Source organism: Pristiophorus japonicus, chromosome 27, assembly GCF_044704955.1.
Source record: "Pristiophorus japonicus isolate sPriJap1 chromosome 27, sPriJap1.hap1, whole genome shotgun sequence".
Lineage (NCBI taxonomy): Eukaryota > Metazoa > Chordata > Chondrichthyes > Pristiophoridae > Pristiophorus > Pristiophorus japonicus.
In genome coordinates this window covers 15,084,413-15,111,824 of record NC_092003.1, presented here as the reverse complement: position 1 = coordinate 15,111,824, position 27,412 = coordinate 15,084,413, and the positions used below count along the sequence as shown (strand labels likewise).

Genomic DNA, 27,412 nt, shown 5'->3' with positions numbered 1-27,412 from the left:
TCTGTTCACTGTGACTGTCCACGGTGATCAAACACTCCCTGCCATCACCCTCCGAGACACAGGCTGCCCGATCACTCTCTCTCTCTATGTCGCTCTCAGTCTCTCTCTCTCTCTCTGTCTCTCTCTCTGTCTGTCTCTCTCTCTCTCTGTCTCTCTCTGTCTCTCTCTCTCTCTCCCTCCCTCTCTCTGTCTCTGTCTCTCTGTCTCTCTGATTCTCTGACTCTCTCTGTCTCTCTCTCTATTTCTCTCTCTATCTCTTTCTCTCCCCCCTCTCTCTCTGTTTCTCTCTGTCTCTCCCTCTCTCTCTCTATCTTTCTGTCTCTGTCTCTCTGTTTCTCTGTCTCCCTCTCTCTCTCTCTGTCTCTCTCGCTCTCTCTGTCTCTGTCTCCCTCTCTCTCTCCCTCTCTATCTCTATCTCTGTCTCTCTGTCTCCCTCTCTCTCTCCCTCTCTATCTCTATCTCTGTCTCTCTGTCTCTCTCTCTCTCTCCTCCTCTCTCTCTCTGTCTCTCTGTTTCTCTCTCTCTCTCTCTCTCTCTGATTCTCTGACTCTCTGTCTCTCTCTCTCTCTCTTTCTCTCTGTTTCTCTGTTTCTCTCTCTCTCTCTCTCTGATTCTCTGACTCTCTGTCTCTCTCTATCTCTTTCTCTCCCCCTCTCTCTCTCTGTCTCTCTGTCTCTGTCTCTCTCTCTCTGTCTCTGTCTCTCCGTCTCTGTCTCTCTCTCTCTCTGTCTCTCTCTCTCTGTCTCTGTCTCTCTCTCTCTCGCCCCTCTCCCCCTTCTCTCTCCATCTTCCCCTTTCTCTGTCTCTCTCTCCCTCTCTCTCCCCTCTCTCTTCTCGCTCTCTCTCCCCTCTCCTTTTCCTTCCCTCTTTCTCCTCCTCTCCCTCTCTCTCCCCTCTTTCTTTCCCCTCTCATCCCCTCCCTCTCTCACACCATGGTCAGTTCTCCTCCAAACCTTGTCTTTTCTTTCTCCAGATCCCCTGTCCGACACTCCTCTGCTCCCCAGCCTCCTCGAGACTCATTTCTCCGTCTCCTGCTCTCGTTCATTCTTTCCCAGCGCTTCCACCTCCCCTCCTTACTTCCCACCGGCTTTGAAGCTCCCAGCTTGGCTGTGCCTAACCTCTCCGGGCCCTTCCTGTTCCCTCTCCCCAGTTCCCCCTGCCTGAACCGGAGGCCTTGGCCTTGTGCCCTCTCAATTTGAAACAGCCTGAAAATGCATCACAGCAACCAGACATGTTGCACAGGCCCCAGAGGCTCAGCGCCCCCCCCCCCCCCCCACTTCCTGGCTGGATCTTCAGGACAAACGATGTTGTTCTTCCGTTGATTTAATGTGGTGACTGTTCTCGTTCACAATTTCCCCACATACCAGGGAGCCCGAGCTTGTTGTGACAAGAACTGTATTTGGTGACGTTTACAGTTCCCAACAGCAACCATATACGGCAGACACCTCAAGTCGCTGGAGAAATACCACCAACGATGTCTCCGCAAGATTCTGCAAATCCCCTGGGAGGACAGACGCGCCAACGTTAGCGTCCTCGACCAGGCCCAACATCCCCAGCATCGAAGCACTGACCACACTCGATCAGCTCCGCTGGGCAGGGCCACATTGTTCGCATGCCCCAGACACGAGACTCCCAAAGCAAGCGCTCTACTCGGAACTCCTACACGGCAAGCGAGCCAAAGGTGGGCAGAAGAAATGTTACAAGGGACCACCCTCAAAGCCTCCCTGATAAAGTGCAACATCCCCACCGACACCTGGGAGTCCCCGGCCCAAGACCAGTCCGCCCTAAGTGGAGGAAGTGCATCCGGGAGGGCGCTGAGCACCTCGAGTCTCGTCGCCGAGAGCGTGCAGAAACCAAGCGCAGGCAGCGGAAGGAGCGTGCGGCAAACCAGTCCCACCCTCCCCTTCCCTCAACCACTGTCTGTCCCACCTGTGACAAAGACTGCAGACAACACTAAAATTGGCCGTGTGGTTGATAATGAAGAGGAAAGTCATGGACTGCAGGAGGATCTCAATCTACTGGTCAGGTGGGCAGAACAGTGGCAAATGGAATTTAATTCGGAGAATTATGAGGTAATGCATTTGGGGAGGGCTAACAAGGCAAGGGAATACACATTAAATGGTAGGACACTGAGAAGTGTAGAGGAACAGAGGGACCTTGGAGTGCAGGTCCACAGATCCCTGAAGGTAGCAGGCCAGGTGGATAAGGTGGTTAAAAAGGCATACGGAATACTTGCCTTTATTAGCCGAGGCATAGAATAAAAGAGCAGGGAAGTTATGCGAGAACTGTATAAAACACAAGTTAGGTCACAGCTGGAGTACTGCGTGCAGTTCTGTTCGGCGTATTATAGGAAGGACATGATTGTACCAGAGAGGGTGCAGAGGAGATTTACGAGGATGCTGCCTGGAATGAAGAATCGTAGTTATGAGGACAGATTGGATAGGCTGGGTTTGTTCTCATTGGAACAGAGGAGGCTGAGAGGAGACCTCATTGAGGTGTACAAGATATTGAGGGGACTGGACATAGTGGATATTTCGGGCCTATTTCCATTGGTGGAGGGGTCTATTATGAGGGGACATAGTTTTAAAGTGGTTGGTGGAAGGTTTAGAGGGGATTTGAGGGGGGCTTCGTTACACAGAGGGTTGTGGGGGATCTGGAACTCGCTGCCTGGAAGAGTGGTGGATACAGAAACCCTCACCACTTTTAAGAGATGGTTGGATGGGCACTTAAAGTGCAGTAACCTGCAGGGTTACGGACCTAGAGCTGGTAATTGGGATTAGACTGGATAACCTCTTGTTGGCCTGAGCAGATATAATGGTAAGTACTGCAGGGTCTCAAATACCGCCAGGGTGATCTCCTGGACTAGTTTCGATCGCCTGGATGGGTCGGAGAGGAATTTTCCCAGATATTTTTCCCCAATTGGCCTGGGTTTTTATCTGGTTTTTGCCTCTCCCAGGAGATCACATGGCTCGGGTTGGGGTGGAGTGTAGAATGTTTCAGTGTAAGGGGTGTTGCAGTTGTGTGGGGCGGACTGGTTGGGCTGGGTGCTCTTTACCTTTCCGCCATTGTTCATTGTTCACAGGTTTATATGTAACCTTCAGGGCTGCTGACCGAGGGCCGTGTGGCTCTTTGTCGGCCGGCGCGGACACGATGGACCGGAATGGCCTCCTTCTGCGTTGTAAATTTCTATGTTTCGAGATGCATTTAAGGGGAGGCTGGATAAAGACATGAGGGAGAAAGGAATAGAGGGATATGGTGATGGGGTGAGATGGAGAGGGGTGGGAGGAGGATGGTGTAGAGCATAAACACCGGCACGGAGCAGTGGGGCCCAGTGGCCTGTTTCTGTGGTAAATAATCTGTACAGACCATGTACAGTAGACACCTCGAGTCGCTGGAGAAATACCACCAACGATGTCTCCGCAAGATCCTGCAAATCCCCCGGGAGGACAGGCACACCAACGTTAGCGTCCTCGACCAGGCCAACATCCCCAGCATCGAAGCACTGACCACACTCGATCAGCTCCGCTGGGCAGGCCACACTGTTCGCATGCCTGACACGAGACTCCCAAAGCAAACGCTCTACTCGGACCTCCTACACGGCAAACGAGCCAAAGGTGGGCAGAGGAAACGTTACAAGGGACCACCCTCAAAGCCTCCCTGATAAAGTGTAACATCCCCACCGACACCTGGGAGTCCCTGGCCAAAGACCAGTCCGGTCCTAAGTGGAGGAAGTGCATCCGGGAGGGCGCTGAGCACCTCGAGTCTCGTCGCCGAGAGCGTGCAGAAACCAAGCGCAGGCAGCGGAAGGAGCGTGCGGCAAACCAGTCCCACCCACCCCTTCCCTCGACCACTGTCTGTCCCACCTGTGACAGGGACTGTGGTTCACGTATTGGACTGTTCAGTCACCTAAGGACTCATGTTAAGAGTGGAAGCAAGTCTCCCTCGATTCCGAGGGACTGCCTGTGATGATGACTCTGTAATTCCAGGCGACAATTAAACCTTGTTTTCAGGAGCTGACAAAAGCATGGATCGACATCCTAAACTCACTATTTGGACAGACAATGAGATTGCATTTGCCAGACAAGAGCTGCCAGGAGAACAGTAAAAATTTCCGAAGTAATCTTGGTCCATTCCCAGAGGTGCCGTGGCCATTAAAACGTCACATCAAAGTCTGAATTAATTCCCACTGGAGTCTGGCGTTCTCAATCTCCGAATCCTACACCCCCTCCGCCATTGCTGTCACAACTCCGTCTTGACCGCGGCCCTCTATGGCTCCCCCCTCTGGTCACCGGCCTGCGTTACACATTCACAAGTGACTGACTTAACATCACCGGAGACGCGGGTTCGATCGCCAATCGGCACTGAGCTGGAGGTCCGAGTGCAGGGGGGTCGGAGGGGAGCTATATTCGGTTACAGTCCCACTAGGGGAAGGGGTGAGAGACATCAACCAAACGCTCACCATCTGGGAGTCCCTGCTGGGACTGACAGCAGCCCATTCCCTTCGTGCACGTACAGCATGTCCATAAACGTTCCACCATCAATGGAGCTCGGCTGGGTCAACACAAAGCAACACCGGCCCGCTCAACAGAGAGAGTCAGTGCCTCCATCCCGGGCCGGTCCCAGACACAGAGAGAGCAGCAAGTCTCCACATTTCATCATCATTCCCAACACACAGCTCTCTTCATCAGTCATTGCTTTGTAGTTCACACTCACACACACTCTCACACTCACACTCACACTCACACATTCACACATTCACTCACACACACTCACACACACTCTCACACTCACACTCACACTCACACACACACACACACTCACACACACTCTCACACACACACACACTCACACACACACACACACTCACACACACACACACACACACACTCACACACACACTCTCACACACACTCACACACACACTCACACACTCACTCACACACACACACACACACACACACTCACACACACACTCTCACACACACTCACACACACACTCACACACTCACTCACACACACACACACACACACACTCACACACACACTCTCACACACACTCACACACACACTCACACACTCACTCACACACACACACACTCACACACTCTCTCACACTCACTCACACTCACACACTCACTCACACACACTCACACTCACACGCGCACACACTCACTCACACTCACACACTCACTCACTCACACACTCACACGCACTCACGCACACTCACTTTCACACGAACACACAATCACAGTCACACGCACACACTCTCACTCACTCACTCACTCACACACGCTCACACTCGCACACTCACTCACACTCACATTCACACTCACACACAATCACACAGTCACACACACTCACACTCACTCACACACTCACACTCACTCACACTCACACACTCTCACACTCACACACATGCACTCACACACTCAAACACACATACACACACACTCACACAATCAAACTCACACTCACACACACAATCACACACTCACAGTCACACACACACACATTCACACACTCACGCACACTCACACGCACCCTCACACTTACACAATCAAACTCACACTCACACACACACACACTCACACACACACACTCACACACACACTCACACACACACTCACACTCACATACACTCACTCACACACACTCACACACACTCACTTTCACACTCACACACATTCACACTCACACACACTCACAAACACACTCACACGCACACACACACACGCGCACTCACACTCACACACTCACACACACACACAATCACACACTCAAACTCGTACACACACACACTCACACACTCACACACATTCACACACACAGGCTCACACACACTCACACGCACACTCACACACACACTCACACAATCAAACTCACACTCACACATTCACACACACTCACACACACACACTCAAACTCACACACACACTCACACACTTACACACTCACACACACACACTCACTCCCACACACACACTCACACACACTCACATTCACACTCACACACCCTCACACTCACACACTCAAACTCATACACACACACTCACACACACACTCACACACACACAAACACTCACACACACTCACACTCACACACATTCACACACTCACAGTCACATACACACTTTCACACACGCACACACATTCACACACACACGCACACTCACACACACACACACACTCACACACACATTCACACAATCACACTCACACACACTCAAACTCACACACTCACACACACACACACACTCTCACTCACACACACATTCACACACTCACAGTCACACACACACTCACACACATTCACACACACACACACACACACTCACACTCACACACTCACACTCAAACTCATACACACGCACTCACACACTCACACACACAAACACACACTCACACTCACACACACACTCACACACACATTCACACACTCACAGTCACACACACACACTCACACACACATTCACACACTCACCATCACACACACACTCACACACACACATTCACACACTCACACACATTCACACACACACACTCACACACACTCACACGCACACTCACTCACACACACACACACTCACACACACACATTCACACAATCAAACTCACACTCACACACTCACACACACTCACACACACACACACTCACACGCACACACACTCACACGCACACACACACACTCACACTCACTCACTCACACACACGTTCACACACACACTCACACACACACATTCACACACTCTCACACACTCGCACACACACTCACACTCACACGCACACACACACTCACACTCACAGTCACACACACTCACACTCACACACACACTCACACACACGTGCACTCACACACACTCACACTCACACTCACACTTACACACACACACACTCACACACACTCACATTCACACTCACACACCCTCACACTCACACACTCAAACTCATACACACACACTCACACACACACTCACACACACACAAACACACACACTCACACTCACACACACTCACACTCACACACATTCACACACTCACAGTCACATACACACTTTCACACACTCACACACATTCACACACACACGCACACTCACACACACACACACACTCACACACACACATTCACACAATCACACTCACACACTCACACACACTCACACACTCACACACACACTCAAACTCACACACTCACACACACTCTCACTCACACACACATTCACACACTCACAGTCACACACACACTCACACACACTCACACACACACATTCACACACACACTCACACACACTCACACGCACACACACACTCACACTCACACATACTCACTCACACACACACACACTCACACTCACACACACACACTCACACACACATTCACACACTCACAGTCACACACACACACTCACACACACATTCACACACTCACCGTCACACACACACTCACACACACTCACACACACACATTCACACACTCACACACATTCATACACACGCACACACACACACTCACACGCACACTCACTCACACACACGCACACTCACACACACACATTCACACAATCAAACTCACACTCACACACTCACACACTCACACACACTCACACACACACACACACACTCACACACACACACTCACATGCACACACACTCACACGCACACACACACACTCACACTCACTCACTCACACACACGTTCACACACACACTCACACACACTCACACACACTCACACTCACACACACACACTCACACACACGTGCACTCACACTCATGCACACCCACTCACACACACTCATACACACACTCACAAACGCACTCACACACACACACACACTCACACACACTCACACACACGTACTCACTCACAAACACTCAGACACACACTCACACTCACACACACTCACATTCACACTCACACACACTCACACTCACACACTCACACACACTCTCACACACACTCACACTCACACACTCACACACACTCACACTCACACTCACACACACTCACACTCACACACACACATTTACACACACGTGCACTCACACTCATGCACACCCACTCACACACACTCACACACACACACACTCACACACACTCACACACATACTCACTCACAAACACTCAGACACACACACATACTCACACACTTACACACTCACACACACTCACACATACACACACACTCACTCACACACACACTCACGCACACTCACATTCACACTCACACTCACTCACACTCACACTCACACACACTCACACTCACACACACACACTCACACACACGTGCACTCACACTCATGCACACCCACTCACACACACACACTCACACACACACACACACACACACTCACACACACATACACTCACACACACTCACTCACTCACACACACACACTCACACACACACACACTCACACACATATTAAACAAGGAATATTCTACTACTTCGAGATACAGGACTCCACCCACCTTCCGCAGCAGGCTGCAAATCCGCTCGATATTCCGCAATCTCTCCCTCTGTTGGGCAAAAGAGAGGAAAAAAAGGAAAATGATGAGACAGAAATGGGAGCAGTAAGTGTAAAATTGAGAGGAGATATTTGAGCAAGGGTCAGAGCCACGGAGGCCTCCTGTCTAAAACGAGACAATCACAGCGAGTCAGCAGCTAGCCTGGACCACCACTGGACCCAAACCCATTCCCATTCACTCCCACTGTACGCACTCCCAATGGACCCAAACCCCTTCCCATTCACTCCCACTGTACGCACTCCCAATGGACCCAAACCCCTTCCCATTCACTCCCACTGTACGCACTCCCAATGGACCCAAACCCATTCCCATTTACTCCCACTGTGCACAATCCCAATGGACCCAAACCCCTTCCCATTCACTCCCACTGTGCACAATCCCAATGGACCCAAACCCCTTCCCATTCACTCCCACTGTACACAATCCCAATGGACCCAAACCCCTTCCCATTCACTCCCACTGTACACAATTCCCGGTCCAATGAATCATGTCAGGAGGAAGACGGAAGACTTTGCCAGCGGCCGGGATTCCTGGCTACATTCTCCACAATACACGTCCATCCTTTGGAGCGGGCAAGTTCCAGGACTGCCCCGGGGCGGAGGGGGGGGGGCGATGTTTTGGGGTCTATGCTGCGGCTCAGCCTATCGCTCTGGCTCTGTTGGGCTTCGAGTCGGCAGGTGACGGACAATGGCGTCTGCGGGACCTCTATCTTTCTTCTGTCCACGCAAGTCCCTCTAAAAATGTTGTGGTGGGGTGGGGGGTGGGGGGTGGTGGCGGAGGAGGAGGTGGGTTTGACTGATTGTAGTTAGCCTGGGGTTAGGGGTGAAGGGTCAGGGGTCAATCCTGTCCCTGACGACCAATCGCTCCTCTCTCCCAGCCTATGCCAGTTCCAGCTCCAAGCCTCACATCTCCTGTTACTGTCTCAGGGCTGGCCTTCAGCCTCTGCTTTGCCACGGTAACCAGAAGTTAACGCTGGCCTGGCCGCTGAACATAAGAACAAAAGAAATAGGAGCAGGAGTCGGCCATTCGGCCCCTCGAGCCTGCTCCGCCATTCAATAAGATCATGGCTGATCTGATCATGGACTCAGCTCCACTTCCCCGCTCGCTCCCCATAACTCTTTACTCCCTTATCGCTCAAAAATCTGTCTATCTCCACCTTAAATATATTCAATGACCCAGCCTCCACAGCTCTCTGGGGCAGAGAATTCCACAGATTTACAACCCTCTGAGAGAAGAAATTCTTCCTCATCTCAGTTTCTCCATCCGTCCTTTCCATATTCTCCCCCGCCCTGCACCAGCTCCCCATCCCAACCTCCCAATCCCCACGGCCCAATCCCCCACAGCCCAATCCCCACAGCCCAATCCCCCACAGCCCAATCACCACAGCCCAATCCCCCACAGCCCAATCCCCACAGCCCAATCCCCACAGCCCAATCCCCCACAGCCCAATCCCCCACAGCCCAATCCCCCACAGCCCAATCCCCACAGCCCAATTCCCGCAGCCCAATCCCCGCAGCCCAACCCCCCACAGCCCAATTCCCGCAGCCCAATCCCCGCAGCCCAACCCCCCACAGCCCAATCCCTGCAGCCCAATCCCCGCAGCCCAATCCCCGCAGCCCAACCCCCCACAGCCCAACCCCCCACAGCCCAATCCCCGCAGCCCAATCCCCGCAGCCCAACCCCCCACAGCCCAACCCCCCACAGCCCAATCCCCGCAGCCCAATCCCCGCAGCCCAACCCCCCACAGCCCAATCCCCGCAGCCCAATCCCCGCAGCCCAACCCCCCACAGCCAATCCCCACAGCCCAACCCCTCACAGCCCAACCCCCCACAGCCCAATCCCACAGCCAATCCCCACAGCCCAACCCCCCCACAGCCCACCACTCCCCCCACAGCCCAATCCCCAAAGCCCAATCGCCACAGCCCAAACCCCCGCAGCCCAACGCCCACAGCCCAATCCCCACAGCCCAATCCCCCACAGCCCAATCCCCACAGCCCAACCCCCCACAGCCCAACCCCCCACAGCCCAACCCCCCACAGCCCAATCCCCACAGCCCAACCCCCGCAGCCCAATCCCCGCAGCCCAACCCCCCACAGCCCAATCCCTGCAGCCCAATCCCCGCAGCCCAATCCCCGCAGCCCAACACCCCACAGCCCAACCTCCCACAGCCCAAGTCCCGCAGCCCAATCCCCACAGCCCAACCCCCCACAGCCCAACCCCCCACAGCCCAATCCCCGCAGCTCAATCCCCGCAGCCCAACCCCCCACAGCCCAATCCCCGCAGCCCAATCCCCGCTGCCCAACCCCCCACAGCCAATCCCCACAGCCCAACCCCTCACAGCCCAACCCCCCACAGCCCAATCCCACAGCCAATCCCCACAGCCCAACCCCTCACAGCCCAACCCCCCACAGCCCAATCCCACAGCCAATCCCCACAGCCCAACACCCCCACAGCCCACCACTCCCCCCACAGCCCAATCGCCACAGCCCAATCCCCCACAGCCCAATCCCCACAACCCAATCCCCACAACTCAACCCCCACAGCCCAATCCACACAGCCCAATCCCCCACAGCCCAATCCCCACAGCCCAACCCCCCACAGCCCAACCCCCCACAGCCCAACCCCCCACAGCCCAATCCCCACAGCCCAACCCCCACACAACCCAATCCCCACAGCCCAACGCCCCCCCCCACAGCCCAATCCCCACAGCCCAACCCCGCACAGCCCAATCCCCACAGCCCAACGCCCACACAACCCAATCCCCACAGCCCAATCCCCACAGCCCAACCCCCACAGCCCAACCCCCCACAGCCCAATCCCCACAGCCCAATCCCCATAGCCCAATCCCCACAGCCCAATCCCCCACAGCCCAGTCCCCATAGCCCAATCCCCACAGCCCAATCCCCCACAGCCCAATCCCCACAGCTCAATCCCCACAGCTCAATCCCCACAGCCCAATCCCCCCACAGCCCAATCCCCACAGCCCAATCCCCATAGCCCAATCCCCACAGCCCAATCCCCCACAGCCCAATCCCACACAGCCCAATCCCCACAGCCCAATCCCCACAGCCCAATCCCCCCACAGCCCAATCCCCACAGCCCAATCCCCATAGCCCAATCCCCACAGGCCAATCCCCCCACAGCCCAATCCCCACAGCCCAATCCCCACAGCACAATCCCCCACAGCCCAATCCCACACAGCTCAATCCCCACAGCCCAATACCCACAGCCCAATCCCACACAGCTCAATCCCCACAGCCCAATCCCCACAGCCCAATCCCCACAGCCCAATCCCCCACAGCCCAATCCCACACAGCTCAATCCCCACAGCCCAATCCCCACAGCCCAATCCCCCACAGCCCAATCCCACACAGCTCAATCCCCACAGCCCAATCCCACACAGCCCAATCCCCCACAGCCCAATCCCCACAGCTCAATCCCCACAGCTCAATCCCCACAGCCCAATCCCCCCACAGCCCAATCCCCATAGCCCAATCCCCACAGCCCAATCCCCCACAGCCCAATCCCACACAGCCCAATCCCCACAGCCCAATCCCCACAGCCCAATCCCCCCACAGCCCAATCCCCACAGCCCAATCCCCATAGCCCAATCCCCACAGCCCAATCCCCCCACAGCCCAATCCCCACAGCCCAATCCCCACAGCCCAATCCCCCACAGCCCAATCCCACACAGCTCAATCCCCACAGCCCAATCCCCACAGCCCAATCCCACACAGCTCAATCCCCACAGCCCAATCCCCACAGCCCAATCCCCACAGCCCAATCCCCCACAGCCCAATCCCACACAGCTCAATCCCCACAGCCCAATCCCCACAGCCCAATCCCCCACAGCCCAATCCCACACAGCTCAATCCCCACAGCCCAATCCCACACAGCTCAATCCCCACAGCCCAATCCCCACAGCCCAATCCCCCACAGCTCAATCCCCACAGCCCAATCCCCACAGCCCAATCCCCACAGCCCAATCCCACACAGCCCAATCCCCACAGCCCAATCCCCACAGCCCAATCCCACACAGCTCAATCCCTACAGCTCAATCACCACAGCCCAATCCCCACAGCCCAATCCCACACAGCCCAATCCCCACAGCCCAATCCCCACAGCCCAATCCCACACAGCCCAATCCCCACAGCCCAATCCCCACAGCCCAATCCCACACAGCCCAATCCCCACAGCCCAATCCCCACAGCCCAATCCCACACAGCTAAATCCCTACAGCTCAATCACCACAGCCCAATCCCCACAGCCCAATCCCACACAGCCCAATCCCCACAGCCCAATCCCCACAGCCCAATCCCACACAGCCCAATCCCCACAGCCCAATCCCCACAGCCCAATCCCACACAGCCCAATCCCCACAGCCCAATCCCCACAGCCCAATCCCACACAGCCCAATCCCCACAGCCCAATCCCCACAGCCCAATCCCACACAGCCCAATCCCCACAGCCCAATCCCCACAGCCCAATCCCACACAGCCCAATCCCCACAGCCCAATCCCCACAGCCCAATCCCCACAGCCCAATCCCACACAGCCCAATCCCCACAGCCCAATCCCACACAGCCCAATCCCCACAGCCCAATCCCCACAGCCCAATCCCACACAGCCCAATCCCCACAGCCCAATCCCCACAGCCCAATCCCACGCAGCTCAATTCCCACAGCCCAATCCCCCCCACAGCCCAATCCCCACAGCCCAATCCCACGCAGCTCAATTCCCACAGCCCAATCCCCACAGCCCAATCCTACACAGCTCAATCCCCACAGCCCAATCCCCACAGCCCAACCCCCCCACAGCTCAATCCCACACAGCCCAATCCCACACAGCTCAATCACCACAGCCCAATCCCCACAGCCCAATCCCACACAGCTCAATCACCACAGCCCAATCCCCACAGCCCAATCCCACACAGCCCAATCCCACACAGCTCAATCACCACAGCCCAATCCCCACAGCCTAATCCCACACAGCTCAATCACCACAGCCCAATCCCCACAGCCCAATCCCACACAGCTCAATCCCCACAGCCCAATCCCCACAGCCCAACCCCCCCACAGCTCAATCCCCACAGCCCAATCCCCACAGCCCAACCCCCCCACAGCTCTGCAGTCCTGCCACATCCAGTTGTAAATGGTGATGGACAATTAAGAGGAGGAAGCTCCGTGAATATCTCCATCCTCAGTGATGGCGGAGCTCAGCACACAAGTGCAGAAGACAAGGCTGAACCAACTTCAGCCAAAAGTGCTGAGTGGATGATCCATATCAGCCTCTTCCTGAGGTCTCCACCATCACAGACGCCAGTCTTCAGCCAATTCGATTCAATCCACGTGATAATCAAGAAACGGCTGAGCGCACTGGATACAGCAAAGGTTTTGGGACCCAACAACATCCCGGCTGTCGTGCTGAAGACCTGTGCTCCAGAACAACCTGCGCCTGTAGCCCAGCTGTTTCAGTACAGCTACAACACTGGCATCGACCCAACAATGTGGAAAACTCCCAGGTATGTCCTGTCCATAAAAAGGACAAATCCAATCTGGCCAATTACGGCCCATCAGTCTAGTCTCAATTATCAACACAGTGATCAGAAGGTGCCATCGACAATGCTATCAAGCAGTAATTACTCACCAATAACCTGCTCACCGATGCTCAGTTTGGGTTCCGCTAGGACTACCCGGCTCCAGACCTCATTACAGCCTTGGTCCAAACATGGACAAAAGAGCTGAATTTCAGAGGTGAGGAGAGTGTGACTGCCCTCGACATCCAGGCAGCATTTAACCGAGTGTGGAATCAAGGAGCCCTCGTAAAACTGAAGTCAATTTGAATCAAGGGGAAAACTCTCCACTGGCTGGAGTCATACCCAGCACAAAGGAAGATGGTTGTGGTTGTTGGTGGTCAATCATTCCAGCCCCAGGACATCGCTGCAGGAGTTCCTCAGCCCAGTGTCCTAGGCCCCACCACCTTCAGCTGCTTCATCAATGACCTTCCCTTCATCATAAGGTCAGAAGTAGGGATGTTCGCTGATGACTGCACAGTGTTCAGCTTTATTCTCAATCCTCAGATAATGAACGTTGTCCATGCCCGCATGCAGCAAGACCTGAACAACATTCAGGCTTGGGCTGATAAGTGGTAAGTAACGTTCGCACCACACAAGTGTCAGAGAATGACCATCTCCAACAAGCGAGAGTCTAACCACCTCCCCTTGACATTCAACGGCATTACCATCGCCAAATCCCCCACCATCAACATCCTGGGGGAGGTCACCATTGACCAGAAACTTAACTGGACCAGCCACATAAATACTGTGGCAACAAGAGCAGGTCAGAGGCTTGGTATTCTGCGGCAAGTGTCTCACCTCCTGACTCCCCAAAGCCTCCCCACCATCTGCACGACACAAGTCAGGAGTGTGATGGAACACTCCCCACTTGCCTGGATGAGTGCAGCTCCAACAACACTCGAGAAGCTCGACACCATCCAGGACAAAGCAGGCCGCTTGATCGACACGCTACCCACCACCTTCAACACTCACTCCCTCCACCACCGGCGCCCCCTGGCTGCAGTGTGCACCATCTACAAGATGCACTGCAGCAACTCGCCAAGGCTCCTTCGACAGCACCTCCCAAACCCGCGACCTCTACCGCCTAGCAGGACAAGGGCAGCAGGCGCATGGGAACACCACCAGCTCCACGTTCCCCTCCCAGTCACACACCATCCCGACTTGGAAATATATCGGCCGTTCCTTCATCGTTGCTGGGTCACAATCCTGGAACTCCCTCCCTAACAGCACTGTGGGAGCACCTTCACCACACGGACTGCAGCAGTTCAAGAAGGCGGCTCACCACCACCTTCTCAAGGGGCGATTAGGGACGGGCGATAAACGCTGGGCCTTGCCAGTGACACCCACATCTCCGGGCCTGTGTGCAAGGATACAGCTGGAGTATTGTGCACAGTTTTGGTCTCCTTACCTAAGGAAGGATATACTTGCCATTGAGAGAGTGCAACGAAGGTTCACCAGACTGATTCCTGGGATGGGGGATTGTCCTATGAGGAGAGATTGAGCAGACTGGGCCGATATTCTCTGGAGTTTAGAAGAATGAGAGGTGATCTCATTGAAACACACACAATTCTTACAGGGCTTGACAGGGTAGATGCAGGGAGGGTGTTTCCCCCGGGCTGGGGAGTCTAGAACCAGGGGTCACACAGTCTCAGGATAAGGGGTCGGCCATTTAGGACTGAGATGAGGAGGAATTTCTTCACTCAGAGGGGGGTGAATCTTTGGAACTCTCTGCCCCAGAGGGCTGTGGAGGCTCAGTCGTTGAGTATATTCAAGGCTGAGATCGAGAGATTTTTGGATATTAAGGGAGTCGAGGGATATGGGGATCGTGGAGTTGAGTCCAGGATTGGATCAGCCATGATCTCATTGAATGGCAGAGCAGGCTCGAGGGGCCGAATGGCCTGCGCCTGCTCCTATTTCTTAGGTTAGGTATGTTCTGCCGCTGGCTTGCTCTCACCGGCTGACGAGAGGCTGGATTGCAGCCAGCGTCAGCACCTTCAGGAGCGCAAGGCAGGTACCGGCAGATCGGGGCTTGTTTCTGCGAGCGAGCGAGCGCGCGAGAGAGAGAGACACAGAGAGCTGTCAGCTTCTCCAACCGGCCAGCCGGCCGCTGCTAAAGCTGTTGGCCTCCAGTCTGAGCTGAATCAGTCTGTGGTTAACCCTGTGGGGGAACTGGGGGCCTGTCACCAAACACCAGCACCCCGCTACTCGGCCCCTGCTCCGCCAATTGCCACGCGCCGGTTGTGCGCCGGGGGTCTGCACGCTTCGCAGAGGCAGGCGTTCGCCCGATGAGACGGGTGTGTAGGGGACCAGGCGAGCAGCAGGCACACCCTGTGTGTCAACTCACTTCTCATTGGCTTTCGCCACCCCCCCCCCCCCACCCCACTCCGATTCCCATGGCAACGTAAGTGCCAGGCGCTGCGTTTTGCTCGACGCTGCATAAGGACACATCCTGCTTGGAAAATAAAGTGTCTAGATACGGTGGAGGAGAATCTGCATCTGGGGCTTCTGCACATCCACAAATCATTCGAAGTAGCAACGCAGGTCAATGAAAAGTGCGAATTGAGCACATTGCTAGAGAGAAATAGAATTACACTGTACATCCAATACGCAGCACCGATACAGGCCGAGAATACGCAGCACAGATACAGGCCGAGAATACGCAGCACAGATACAGGCCGCGAATACGCAGCACAGATACAGGTCGAGAATACGCAGCACAGATACAGGCCGAGAATACGCAGCACAGATACAGGCCGAGAATATGCAGCACAGATACAGGCCTAGAATACGCAGCACAGATACAGGCCGAGAATACGCAGCACAGATACAGGCCGCGAATACGCAGCACAGATACAGGCCGGGAATACGCAGCACAGATACAGGCCGAGAATATGCAGCACAGATACAGGCCGAGAATACGCAGCACAGATACAGGCCGAGAATACGCAGCACAGATACAGGCCGCGAATACGCAGCACAGATACAGGCCGAGAATACGCAGCACAGATACAGGCCGCGAATACGCAACACAGATACAGGCCGCGAATACGCAGCACAGATACAGGCCGAGAATACGCAGCACCGATACAGGCCGAGAATACGCAGCACAGATACAGGCCGAGAATACGCAGCACAGATACAGGCCGCGAATACGCAGCACAGATACAGGTCGAGAATACGCAGCACAGATACAGGCCGAGAATACGCAGCACAGATACAGGCCGAGAATATGCAGCACAGATACAGGCCTAGAATACGCAGCACAGATACAGGCCGAGAATACGCAGCACAGATACAGGCCGCGAATACGCAGCACAGATACAGGCCGGGAATACGCAGCACAGATACAGGCCGAGAATATGCAGCACAGATACAGGCCGAGAATACGCAGCACAGATACAGGCCGAGAATACGCAGCACAGATACAGGCCGCGAATACGCAGCACAGATACAGGCCGAGAATACGCAGCACAGATACAGGCCGCGAATACGCAACACAGATACAGGCCGCGAATACGCAGCACAGATACAGGCCGAGAATACGCAGCACCGATACAGGCCGAGAATACGCAGCACAGATACAGGCCGCGAATACGCAGCACAGATACAGGCCGAGAATACGCAGCACAGATACAGGCCGAGAATACGCAGCACAGATACAGGCTGAGAATACGCAGCACAGATACAGGCTGAGAATACGCAGCACAGATACAGGCCGAGAATACGCAGCACAGATACAGGCCGAGAATACGCAGCACCGATACAGGCCCATGAGCCCAACCAGTCTGTGCTGATATTTATGCAACGCACAAGTCTCCTCCCATTTCACCCGCCTCATCTCAGCCAATCAGCGTATCTTTTCTCTCATGTATCCGACTGCTTTCCTTTCCTCCCTGCCTCTCTCTCTCCTCCTTCAAGATGTTCCTTAAAACCTACCTCTCTGGCCCAGCTTTTGGTCACCTGTCCCCAATCTCTCCTCATGTGGCTCGGGGTCAAATTTTGTCCGATAACCGCTCCTGTGAAGCACCTTGGGACATTATTTCCAATTCTGTAACATCGCCCATCTCTGCCCCTGCCTCGGCTCATCTACTACTGAAGCCCTCATCCGTGCCTTTGTTACCTCGAGACCTGACTATTCCAACACACTCCTGGCCGACGTCCCACATTCTACCCGACCTAAACTAGAGGTGATCCGAAACTCGGCTGCCCCGTGTCCTAACTTGCACCAAGTCCCACTCATCCATCACCCCCTGTGCTCGCTGCCCCGTGTCCTAACTCGCCTCAAGTCCCCCTCACCTATCATCCCCTGTGCTCGCTGCCCCGTGTCCTAACTCGCCCCGAGTCCCCCTCACCCATCACCCCCTGTGCTCGCTGCCCCGTGTCCTAACTCGCACCGAGTCCCGCTCACCCATCATCCCCTGTGCTCGCTGCCCCATGTCCTAACTCGCACCGAGTCCCGCTCACCCATCACCCCCTGTGCTCGTTGCCCCGTGTCCTAACTCGCACCGAGTCCCGCTCACCCATCACCCCCTGTGCTCGCTGCCCCGTGTCCTAACTCGCACCGAGTCACATTCACCCATCACCCCCTGTGCTCACTGCCCCGTGTCCTAACTCGCACCGAGTCCCACTCACCCATCACCCCCTGTACCCACTGCCCCGTGTCCTAACTCGCACCGAGTCCCATTCACCCATCACCCCCTGTGCTCACTGCCCCGTGCCCTAACTCGCACTGAGTCCCACTCACCCATCACCCCCTGTGCTCACTGCCCCGTGTCCTAACATGCAGCGAATCCCACTCACCCATCACCCCCTGTGCTCACTGCCCCCGTGTCCTAACTCGCACCGAGTCCCGATCACCCATCACCCCCTGTGCTCACTGACCCGTGTCCTAACTCGCACTGAGTCCCGCTCACCCATCACCCCCTGTGCCCGCTGTTGCGTGTCTTAACTCGCACCGAGTCCCACTCACCCATCACCCCCTATGCTCACTGACCCCGTGTCCTAACTCGCACCGAGTCCCGCTCACCCATCACCCGCTGTGCTCACTGTCCCGTGTCCTAACTCGCACCGAATCCCACTCACCCATCACCCCCTATGCTCACTGACCCCGTGTCCTAACTCGCACCGAGTCCCGCTCACCCATCACCCCCTGTGCTCACTGTCCCGTGTCCTAACTCGCACCGAGTCCCGCTCACCCATCACCCCCTGTGCTCACTGCCCCATGTCCTAACTCACACTGAGTCCCGCTCACCCATCACTCACTGTGCTCACTGTCCCGTGTCCTAACTCGCACCGAGTCCCACTCACCCATCACCCCCGTACTCGCTGCCCCGTGTCCTAACTCGCACCGAGTCTTGCTCACCCATCACCCCCTGTGCCCCATGTCCTAACTCGCCCCGAAGCCGCTCACCCATCACCCCCTGTGCTTGCTGCCCCGTGTCCTAACTCGCATCTCCTTTGAGGGAACACTTATGATGATGATGATGATGACGGAGTACTCCAGGTGTGGCCTCACCAATACCTTGCATAACTGCAGCAAGACTTCCCTGCGTTTAAGGGAAGCTGGATAAACACATGAGGGAGAAAGGAATAGAGGGATATGGTGATGGGGTGAGATGGAGAGGGGTGGGAGGGGGCTGGTGTGGAGCATAAACCCCGGCACGGAGCGGTGGGGGTCAATCGCCTGTTTCCGTGCCTTACATTCTTAAGAACATAAGAAATAGGAGCAGGAGTCGGCCATTCGGCCCCTCGAGCCTGCTCCGCCATTCAATACGATCATGGCTGATCTGATCGTGGACTCAGCTCCACTTCCCCGCCCGCTCCCCACAACCTCTTATCCCCTTATCAGTTAAGAAACTCTCTATTTCTGTCTTAAATATATTCAATGTCCCAGCCTCCACAGCTCTCTGGGGCAACGAATTCCACAGATTTACAACCCTCTGAGAGAAGAAATTTCTCCTCATCTCAATTTTAAATGGGCGGCCCCTTATTCTAAGACCATGTCCCCTAGTTCTAGTCTCCCCCATCAGTGGAATCATCCTCTCTGCATCCATCTTGTCAAGGCCCCTCATAATCTTATACGTTTCGATAAGATCACCTCTCATTCTTCTCAATTCCAATGAGTAGAGGCCCAACCTACTCAACCTTTCCTCATAAGTCAACCCCCTCATCTCCAAAATCAACCGAGTGAACCTTCTCTGAACAGCCTCCAAAGCAAGTATATCCTTTCGTAAATATGGAAACCAAAACTGCACGCAGTACTCCAGGTGTGGCCTCACCAATACCCTGTATAACTGGAGCAGGACTTCTCTGCTTTTATACTCCATCCCCTTTGCAATAAAGGCCAAGATTCCATTGGCCTTCCTGATCACTTGCTGTACCTGCATACTAACCTTTTGTGTTTCATGCACAAGTACCCCCAGGTCCCGCTGTACTGCGGCACGTTACAATCTTTCTCGATTTAAATAATAACTTGCTCTTTGATCTTTTTCTGCCAAAGTGCATGACCTCACACTTTCCAACATTATACTCCATCTGCCAAATTTTTGCCCACTCACTTAGCCTGTCTATGTCCTTTTTCAGATTTCTTGTGCCCTCCTCACACATTGCTTTTCCTCCCATCTTTGTATCATCAGCATGTCACCGTACATTTGCAGTGCTGAGTTCGATAGATGCTGGGATTCAAGGCCTTCTGTCGGTTCAGTCGCTCCCGTAGGACGGACATTCCCGCTGCCAGCCGTGAGACGATCGGGACCCTCGTGATATTCACGCCTGTCCCTTCTGGCCCCCACCCCGCGCGACACGTCCCACTCCAATCGCTCCCACAGCAGACAAGGCCGGGGGGGGGCAGAGACCAGAAGCGGATCGGAAGCCGGACTATTGTCCCAGACAGCAAGGTCATAATCTTCTGATTCCACTCAGCTTCCCGACCTGAAAACAAAGTAACGGGTGTGCCACACGGGCGCACCACAGCGAGTTGTCCCAAGTGCCGTGTGCCGATTGGCTGTAAGGAAGGGCGGGTATTGCCCGCCCTCCTGTATGGCTCAGAGACATGGACCATGTACAGTAGACACCTCAAGTCGCTGGAGAAATACCACCAGCGATGTCTCCGCAAGATATTGCAAATCCCCTGGGAGGACAGACGCACCAACGTCAGTGTCCTTGACCAGGCCGACATCCCCAGCATCGAAGCACTGACCACACTCGACCAGCTCCGTTGGACGGGCCACATTGTCCACATGCCCCAGGCACGAGACTCCCAAAGCAAGCGCTCTACTCGGAACTCCTTCACGGCAAACGAGCCAAAGGTGGGCAGAGGAAACGTTACAGGGACACCCTCAAAGCCTCCCTGATAAAGTGCGACATCCCCACCGACACCTGGGAGTCCCTGGCCCAAAGACCAGTCCGCCCTAAGTGGAGGAAGTGCATCCGGGAGGGCGCTGAGCACCTCGAGTCTCGTCGCCGAGAGCATGCAGAAAACAAGCGCAGGCAGCGGAAGGAGCGTGCGGCAAACCTGTCCCACCCTCCCCTTCCCTCAACCACTGTCTGTCCCACCTGTGACAGGGACTGTGATTCCCGTATTGGACTGTTCAGTCAGCTAAGGACTCATTTTTAGAGTGGAAGCAAGTCTTCCTCGATTCCGAGGGACTGGGTATGATGATGATGTGCCAGCTCTCAGTCAGCCTCATTATTCCCTCCCCCCACGAGAGCTGAATGTGGCATTGACACATGCCCGATGAGCAGAGTTGTGACGGCAACCGTTGAGTGTGAAGGATCATTGCAATGTTCCACTGTCTTTCACTGTCTGCAGCTCACTGCCTCACACATCCCTGTCTGAATTCTAATCGGCATCTCCCAGTCCTGACGTCCCGTCAAATTAACCCCTTGGAAGCTAAGCTCAACCCAACAGGAGCATTTTTCGACAATATATGACTCCAAGGTCGACCGGGGAGAACTCCCCTACACTTCATCCAGTAGTGGCCACGGGATCTTTTACATCCACCTGAGGGGGCAGATGGGGCCTCGGTTTAACGCCTCATCCGAAAGACGGCCCCTCCGACAGTGAGGAGTTCAGGCTAATCCTTGTACAAAGGTGCCTCGATACTGCTCCTCGAACACTGCAGCGCTCCCTCGGTACTGCGCCGCATTGTCGGAGGGGCAGTACTGAGGGGGTGCCGCACTGTCGGAGGGGCAGTACTGAGGGAGTGCCGCACTGTCGGAGGGGCAGTACTGAGGGAGTGCCGCACTGTCGGAGGGGCAGTACTGAGGGAGCGCCGCAATGTCGGAGGGGCGGTACTGAAGGAGCGCCGCACTGTCGGAGGGGCAATATTGAGGGAGCGCTGCACTGTCGGAGGGGCGGTACTGAGGGAGCGGCGCATGGTCGGAGGGGCAGTACTGAGGGAGTGCCGCACTGTCGGAGGGGCAGTACTGAGGGAGTGCCGCACTGTCCGTGGGGCAGTACTGAGGGAGTGCCGCACTGTCGGAGGGGCAGTACTGAGGGAGTGCCGCACTGTCGGAGGGACAGTACTGAGGGAGCACTGCACTGTCGGAGGGACAGTACTGAGGGAGCGCTGCACTGTCAGAGGGGCTGTACTGAGGGAGTGCCGCACTGTCGGAGGGGCAGTACTGAGGGAGTGCCGCACTGTCGGAGGGACAGTACTGAGGGAGCGCCGCACTGTCGGAGGGGCAATATTTTGGGAGCGCTGCACTGTAGGAGGGGCGGTACTGAGGGAGCGCCGCATGGTCGGAGGGGCAGTACTGAGGGAGCGCTGCACTGTCAGAGGTGCCGTCTTTCGGATGAGACGTTAAACTGACCCATCTGCACTCTCAGGTGGATGTAAAAGATCCTATGGCCACTATTGGAAGAAGAGCAGGGGAGTTCTCCCCGGTGTCCTGGGGCCAATATTTATCCCTCAATCAACATCACTAAAACAGATGATCTGGGTCATTATCACATTGCTGTGTGTGGGAGCTTGCTGTGCGCATATTGGCTGCGCAAATGTGCGTTTCCCACATTACAACAGTGACTACACTCCAAAAGTACTTCATTGGCTGTAAAGCGCCTTGTGACATCCTGAGGTCATGAAAGGCGCTCTAGAAATGTAAATCCTTCGACTTGAGTGCCCTATCCCTCTGGAGAACTGTGAAACACTGCGCTGACACAGCTTGCCCAGTGGGACGATGGGATGACCAAAGGGGTTCCTGAATGGATGAATTTAAATGAATCTAATAATCTGATCCAATCCATTCTTGAAGCCTTCCGTTTAAGGCAGGAATGGTCACCCCTCAGGTACCGGTGCTGGGATTATGGGGGGAGCTTGGAGAAGTCTAGGGCTTAAAGGAGAATCACAATTCCTTTCCCATTCACTCCCATTGTACACAATCCCAATGTACCCAAACCCCTTCCCATTCACTCTCACTGTACACAATCCCAATGGACCCAAACCCCTTCCCATTCACTCCCACTGTACACAATCCCAATGGACCCAAACCCCTTCCCATTCACTCCCACTGTACACAATCCCAATGAACCCAAACCCCGTTCCATTCACTCCCACTGTACACAATCCCAATGGACCCAAACCCCTTCCCATTCACTCCCATTGTACACAATCCCAATGGACCCAAACCCCTTCCCATTCACTCCCACTGTACACAATCCCAATAGACCCAAACCCCTTCCTATTCACTCCCACTGTACACAATCCCAATGGACCCAAACCCCTTCCTATTCAGTCCCATTGTACACAATCCCAATGGACCCAAACCCCTTCCCATTCACTCCCACTGTACACAATCCCAATGAACACAAACCCCTTCCCATTCACTCCCATTGTACACAATCCCAATGGACCCAAACCCCTTCCCATTCACTCCCACTGTACACAATCCCAATGGACCCAAACCCTTCCCATTCACTCCCATTGTACACAATCCCAATGGACCCAAACCCCTTCCCATTCACTCCCACTGTACACAATCCCAATGGACCAAACCCCTTCCCATTCACTCCCACTGTACACAATCCCAATGGACCAAACCCCTTCCCATTCACTCCAATTGTACACAATCCCAATGGATCCAAACCCCTTCCCATTCACTCCCACTGTACACAATCCCAATGGACCCAAACCCCTTCCCATTCACTCCCACTGTACACAATCCCAATGGACGCAAACCCCTTCCCATTCACTCCCACTGTACACAATTCCAATGGACACAAACCCCTTCCCATTCACTCCCACTGTACACAATCCCAATGGACCCAAACCCCTTCCCATTCACTCCCACTGTACACAATCTCAATGGGCACAAACCCCTTCCCATTCACTCCCATTGTACAGAATCCCAATGGACCCAAACCCCTTCCCATTCACTCGCACTGTACACAATCCCAATGGACCCAACCCCTTCCCATTCACTCCTATTGTACAGAATCCCAATGGACCCAAACCCCTTCCCATTCACTCCCATTGTATACAATTCCAATGGACCCACCCCTTCCCATTCTGACAGAAGATTGGTGGACAGCCAGACCTCATGACCAATCAGAGATGGCAATACTTACTGCTCGGATGGGATTGCACTGGTCAATGGGATTCTTAAAGTCCGTCCTCAGTTCATCGAAGGCTATGATCTGTAACAGAGGCAAGAGAGAGAGTGTGATTAACAGGCGGACAGATGAACATTTCGCACTGAGACCTCACTCAGCTGCCATAGATTCTTGCCTGTGTCTGTTGCCCGCGACTCCCAAGGGCGTCTCTACTCTTTGAGGGGGTTTTGTCGAAGTGATGTCATTTATCGTTGTAATAACACAGCGTACCGTGGCACGTGTCCAACATGGAGACGTTCCTCCACTTACCTCTCACAGCTTGCCTCCTCAGTCCCAGCCAGGCCATCGTGACCACTGCACTTTTCCGGAGAACACGGGAGAGAAAGCCAAGTGGGGTCAAGAGGAGCCACTGGTGGAGGTCACACCCAGCGGAATGGGCGTGGCGAAGGTTCAATCCATCACAAACAACTTGTATTTATATAGCACTTAGCACAAGTGTTTGAAGACAAACAATTGATACCAAGTCACACAAGGAGAAATTAGGGCAGACGACCAAAAGCATGGTCAGAGAGGTAGATTTGAGAATTTTCACGAGAATTTTTAATTTGAGGCTTTGCTTAACCAGGAGTCAATGTAGGTCAGTGAGCACAGGGGGTGATGGGTGAGCAGGACTTGGTGCGAGTTAGAATATGGGGCAGTGAACACAGGGGGTGATGGGTGAGTGGGACTCGGTGTGAGTTAGGACACAGGGCAGTGAGCACAGGGGGTGATGGGTGAGCAGGACTTGGTGCGAGTTAGGATACGGGGCAGTGAGCACAGGGGGTGATGGGTGAGCGGGACTTGGTGCGAGTTAGGATACGGGGCAGTGAGCACAGTGGGTGATGGGTGAGCAGGACTTGGTGCAAGTTAGGACACGGGACAGCGAGCACAGGGGGTGATGGGTGAGCGGGACTTTGTGCGAGTTAGGACACGGGGCAGTGAGCACAGGGAGTGATGGGTGAGCGGGACTTGGTGCGAGTTAGGACACAGGTCAGTGAGCACAGCAGGTGATGGGTGAGCGGGACTTGGTGCGAGTTAGGACACGGGTCAGTGAGCACAGCGGGTGATGGGTGAGCGGGACTCGGTGCGAGTTAGGACACGGGGCAGCGAGCACAGGGGGTGATGGGTGAGCGGGACTAGGTGCGAGTTAGGACATGGGACAGCCGAGTTTTGGATGACAAATTCCCTCCCCATTCACTCCCATTGTACAGAATCCCAATGGACCCAAACTCCTTCCCATTCACTCCTATTGTATACAGTCCCAGTGGACCCAAACCCCTTGCCATTCACTCCCACTGTACAGAATCCCAATGGACCCAAGCCCTTCCCATTCCCGGTTTAATTTGTATCTCTAACGATTGAGGTGTTTAACTATCAGGCTCTTAGTTGTAATCAATGCGTGGCTGCAATCTCTGTTAGATATCTGGGCTGTCGGTATAAAATCTCATTTGGTCCCGTGTAGCTTTTTCTGGCTCCTGAATTGATGAGTGACTCATTAATCCGGCTGTGGTTCAGCAATTTGTAAATCAGGTATTTCTATCTCCAGCCGCACACTCACAGCTCCTGGAGAAACAAAGCTCCGCGCGTTATCATCTGACTGCTCTGTCCAGCACTCCCATTCCCAGGAGTCGGTTGACAGGGTGTTTCAAACCTCGCAGCCTTTTGGGGCATAACTAATACCGCCTGCTCCAGTCTCCGTAACATCATCCGTCTCCGCCCCTGCCTCAGCTCATCCGCTGCTGAAACCCTCATCCGTGCCTTTGTTACCTCCAGACTCGACTATTCCAATGCACTCCTGGCCGGCCTCCCACATTCTATGCCACGTAAACTAGAGGTGATCCAAAACTCGGCTGGCCCGTGTCCCAACTCGCACCGAGTCCCGCTCACCCATCACCCTCTGTGCTCGCTGCCCTGTGTCCTAATTTGCACTGAGTCCCGCTCACCCATCGCCCTCTGTGCTCGCTGCCCCATGTCCTAACTCGCACCGAGTCCCGCTCACCCATCACCCCCTGTGCTCGCTGCCCCGTGTCCTAACTCGCACTGAGTCCCGCTCACCCATCACCCCCTGTGCTCGCTGCCCCATGTCCTAACTCGCACCGAGTCCCGCTCACCCATCACCCCCTGTGCTCGCTGCTCCGTGTCCTAACTCGCACCGAGTCCCGCTCACCCATCACCCCCTGTGCTCGCTGCTCCGTGTCCTAACTCGCACCGAGTCCCGCTCACCCATCACCCCCTGTGCTCGCTGCTCCGTGTCCTAACTCGCACTGAGTCCCACTCACCCACCACCCCCTATGCTCGCTGCCCCTTGTCCTAACTCGCACTGAGTCCCACTCACCCACCACCCCCTATGCTCGCTGTCCCGTGTCCTAACTCGCACTCAGTCCCGCTCACCCATCACCCCCTGTGCTCGCTGACCTACATTGGCTCCCGGTTAAGTAACGCCTCGATTTCAAAATTCTCATCCTTGTTTACAAATCCCTCCATGGCCCTCGCCCCTCCCTATCTCTGTAACCTCCTCCAGCCCCACAACCTCCCGAGATGTCTGCGCTCCTCTAATTCTGCCCTCCTGAGCATCCCTGATTATAATCCCTCCACCATCGGTGGCCGTGCCTTCAGCTGCCTGGGCCCCAAGCTCTGGAACTCCCTCCCTAAACCTTTGCGTCTCTCTACCTCTCATTCCTCCTTTAGGATGCTCCTTAAAACCGATCTCTTTGACCAA

General features: G+C 54.9%; 1 protein-coding gene across 1 annotated transcript in view; it reads right to left on the bottom strand.

Moving 5' to 3' along the window:
* LOC139239364 (protein cornichon homolog 2-like) overlaps positions 1–27,412 on the bottom strand; it is a 234,482-nt gene that overhangs the window by 145,899 nt on the left and 61,171 nt on the right. Inside the window, exons 4-5 of the mRNA XM_070868040.1 lie at positions 24,670–24,738; positions 8,472–8,519 (exon numbers count right to left, since the gene is read on the bottom strand). Coding sequence (XP_070724141.1) covers positions 8,472–8,519; positions 24,670–24,738 — 117 coding nt within the window. The remainder of the gene's footprint in view (positions 1–8,471; positions 8,520–24,669; positions 24,739–27,412) is intronic.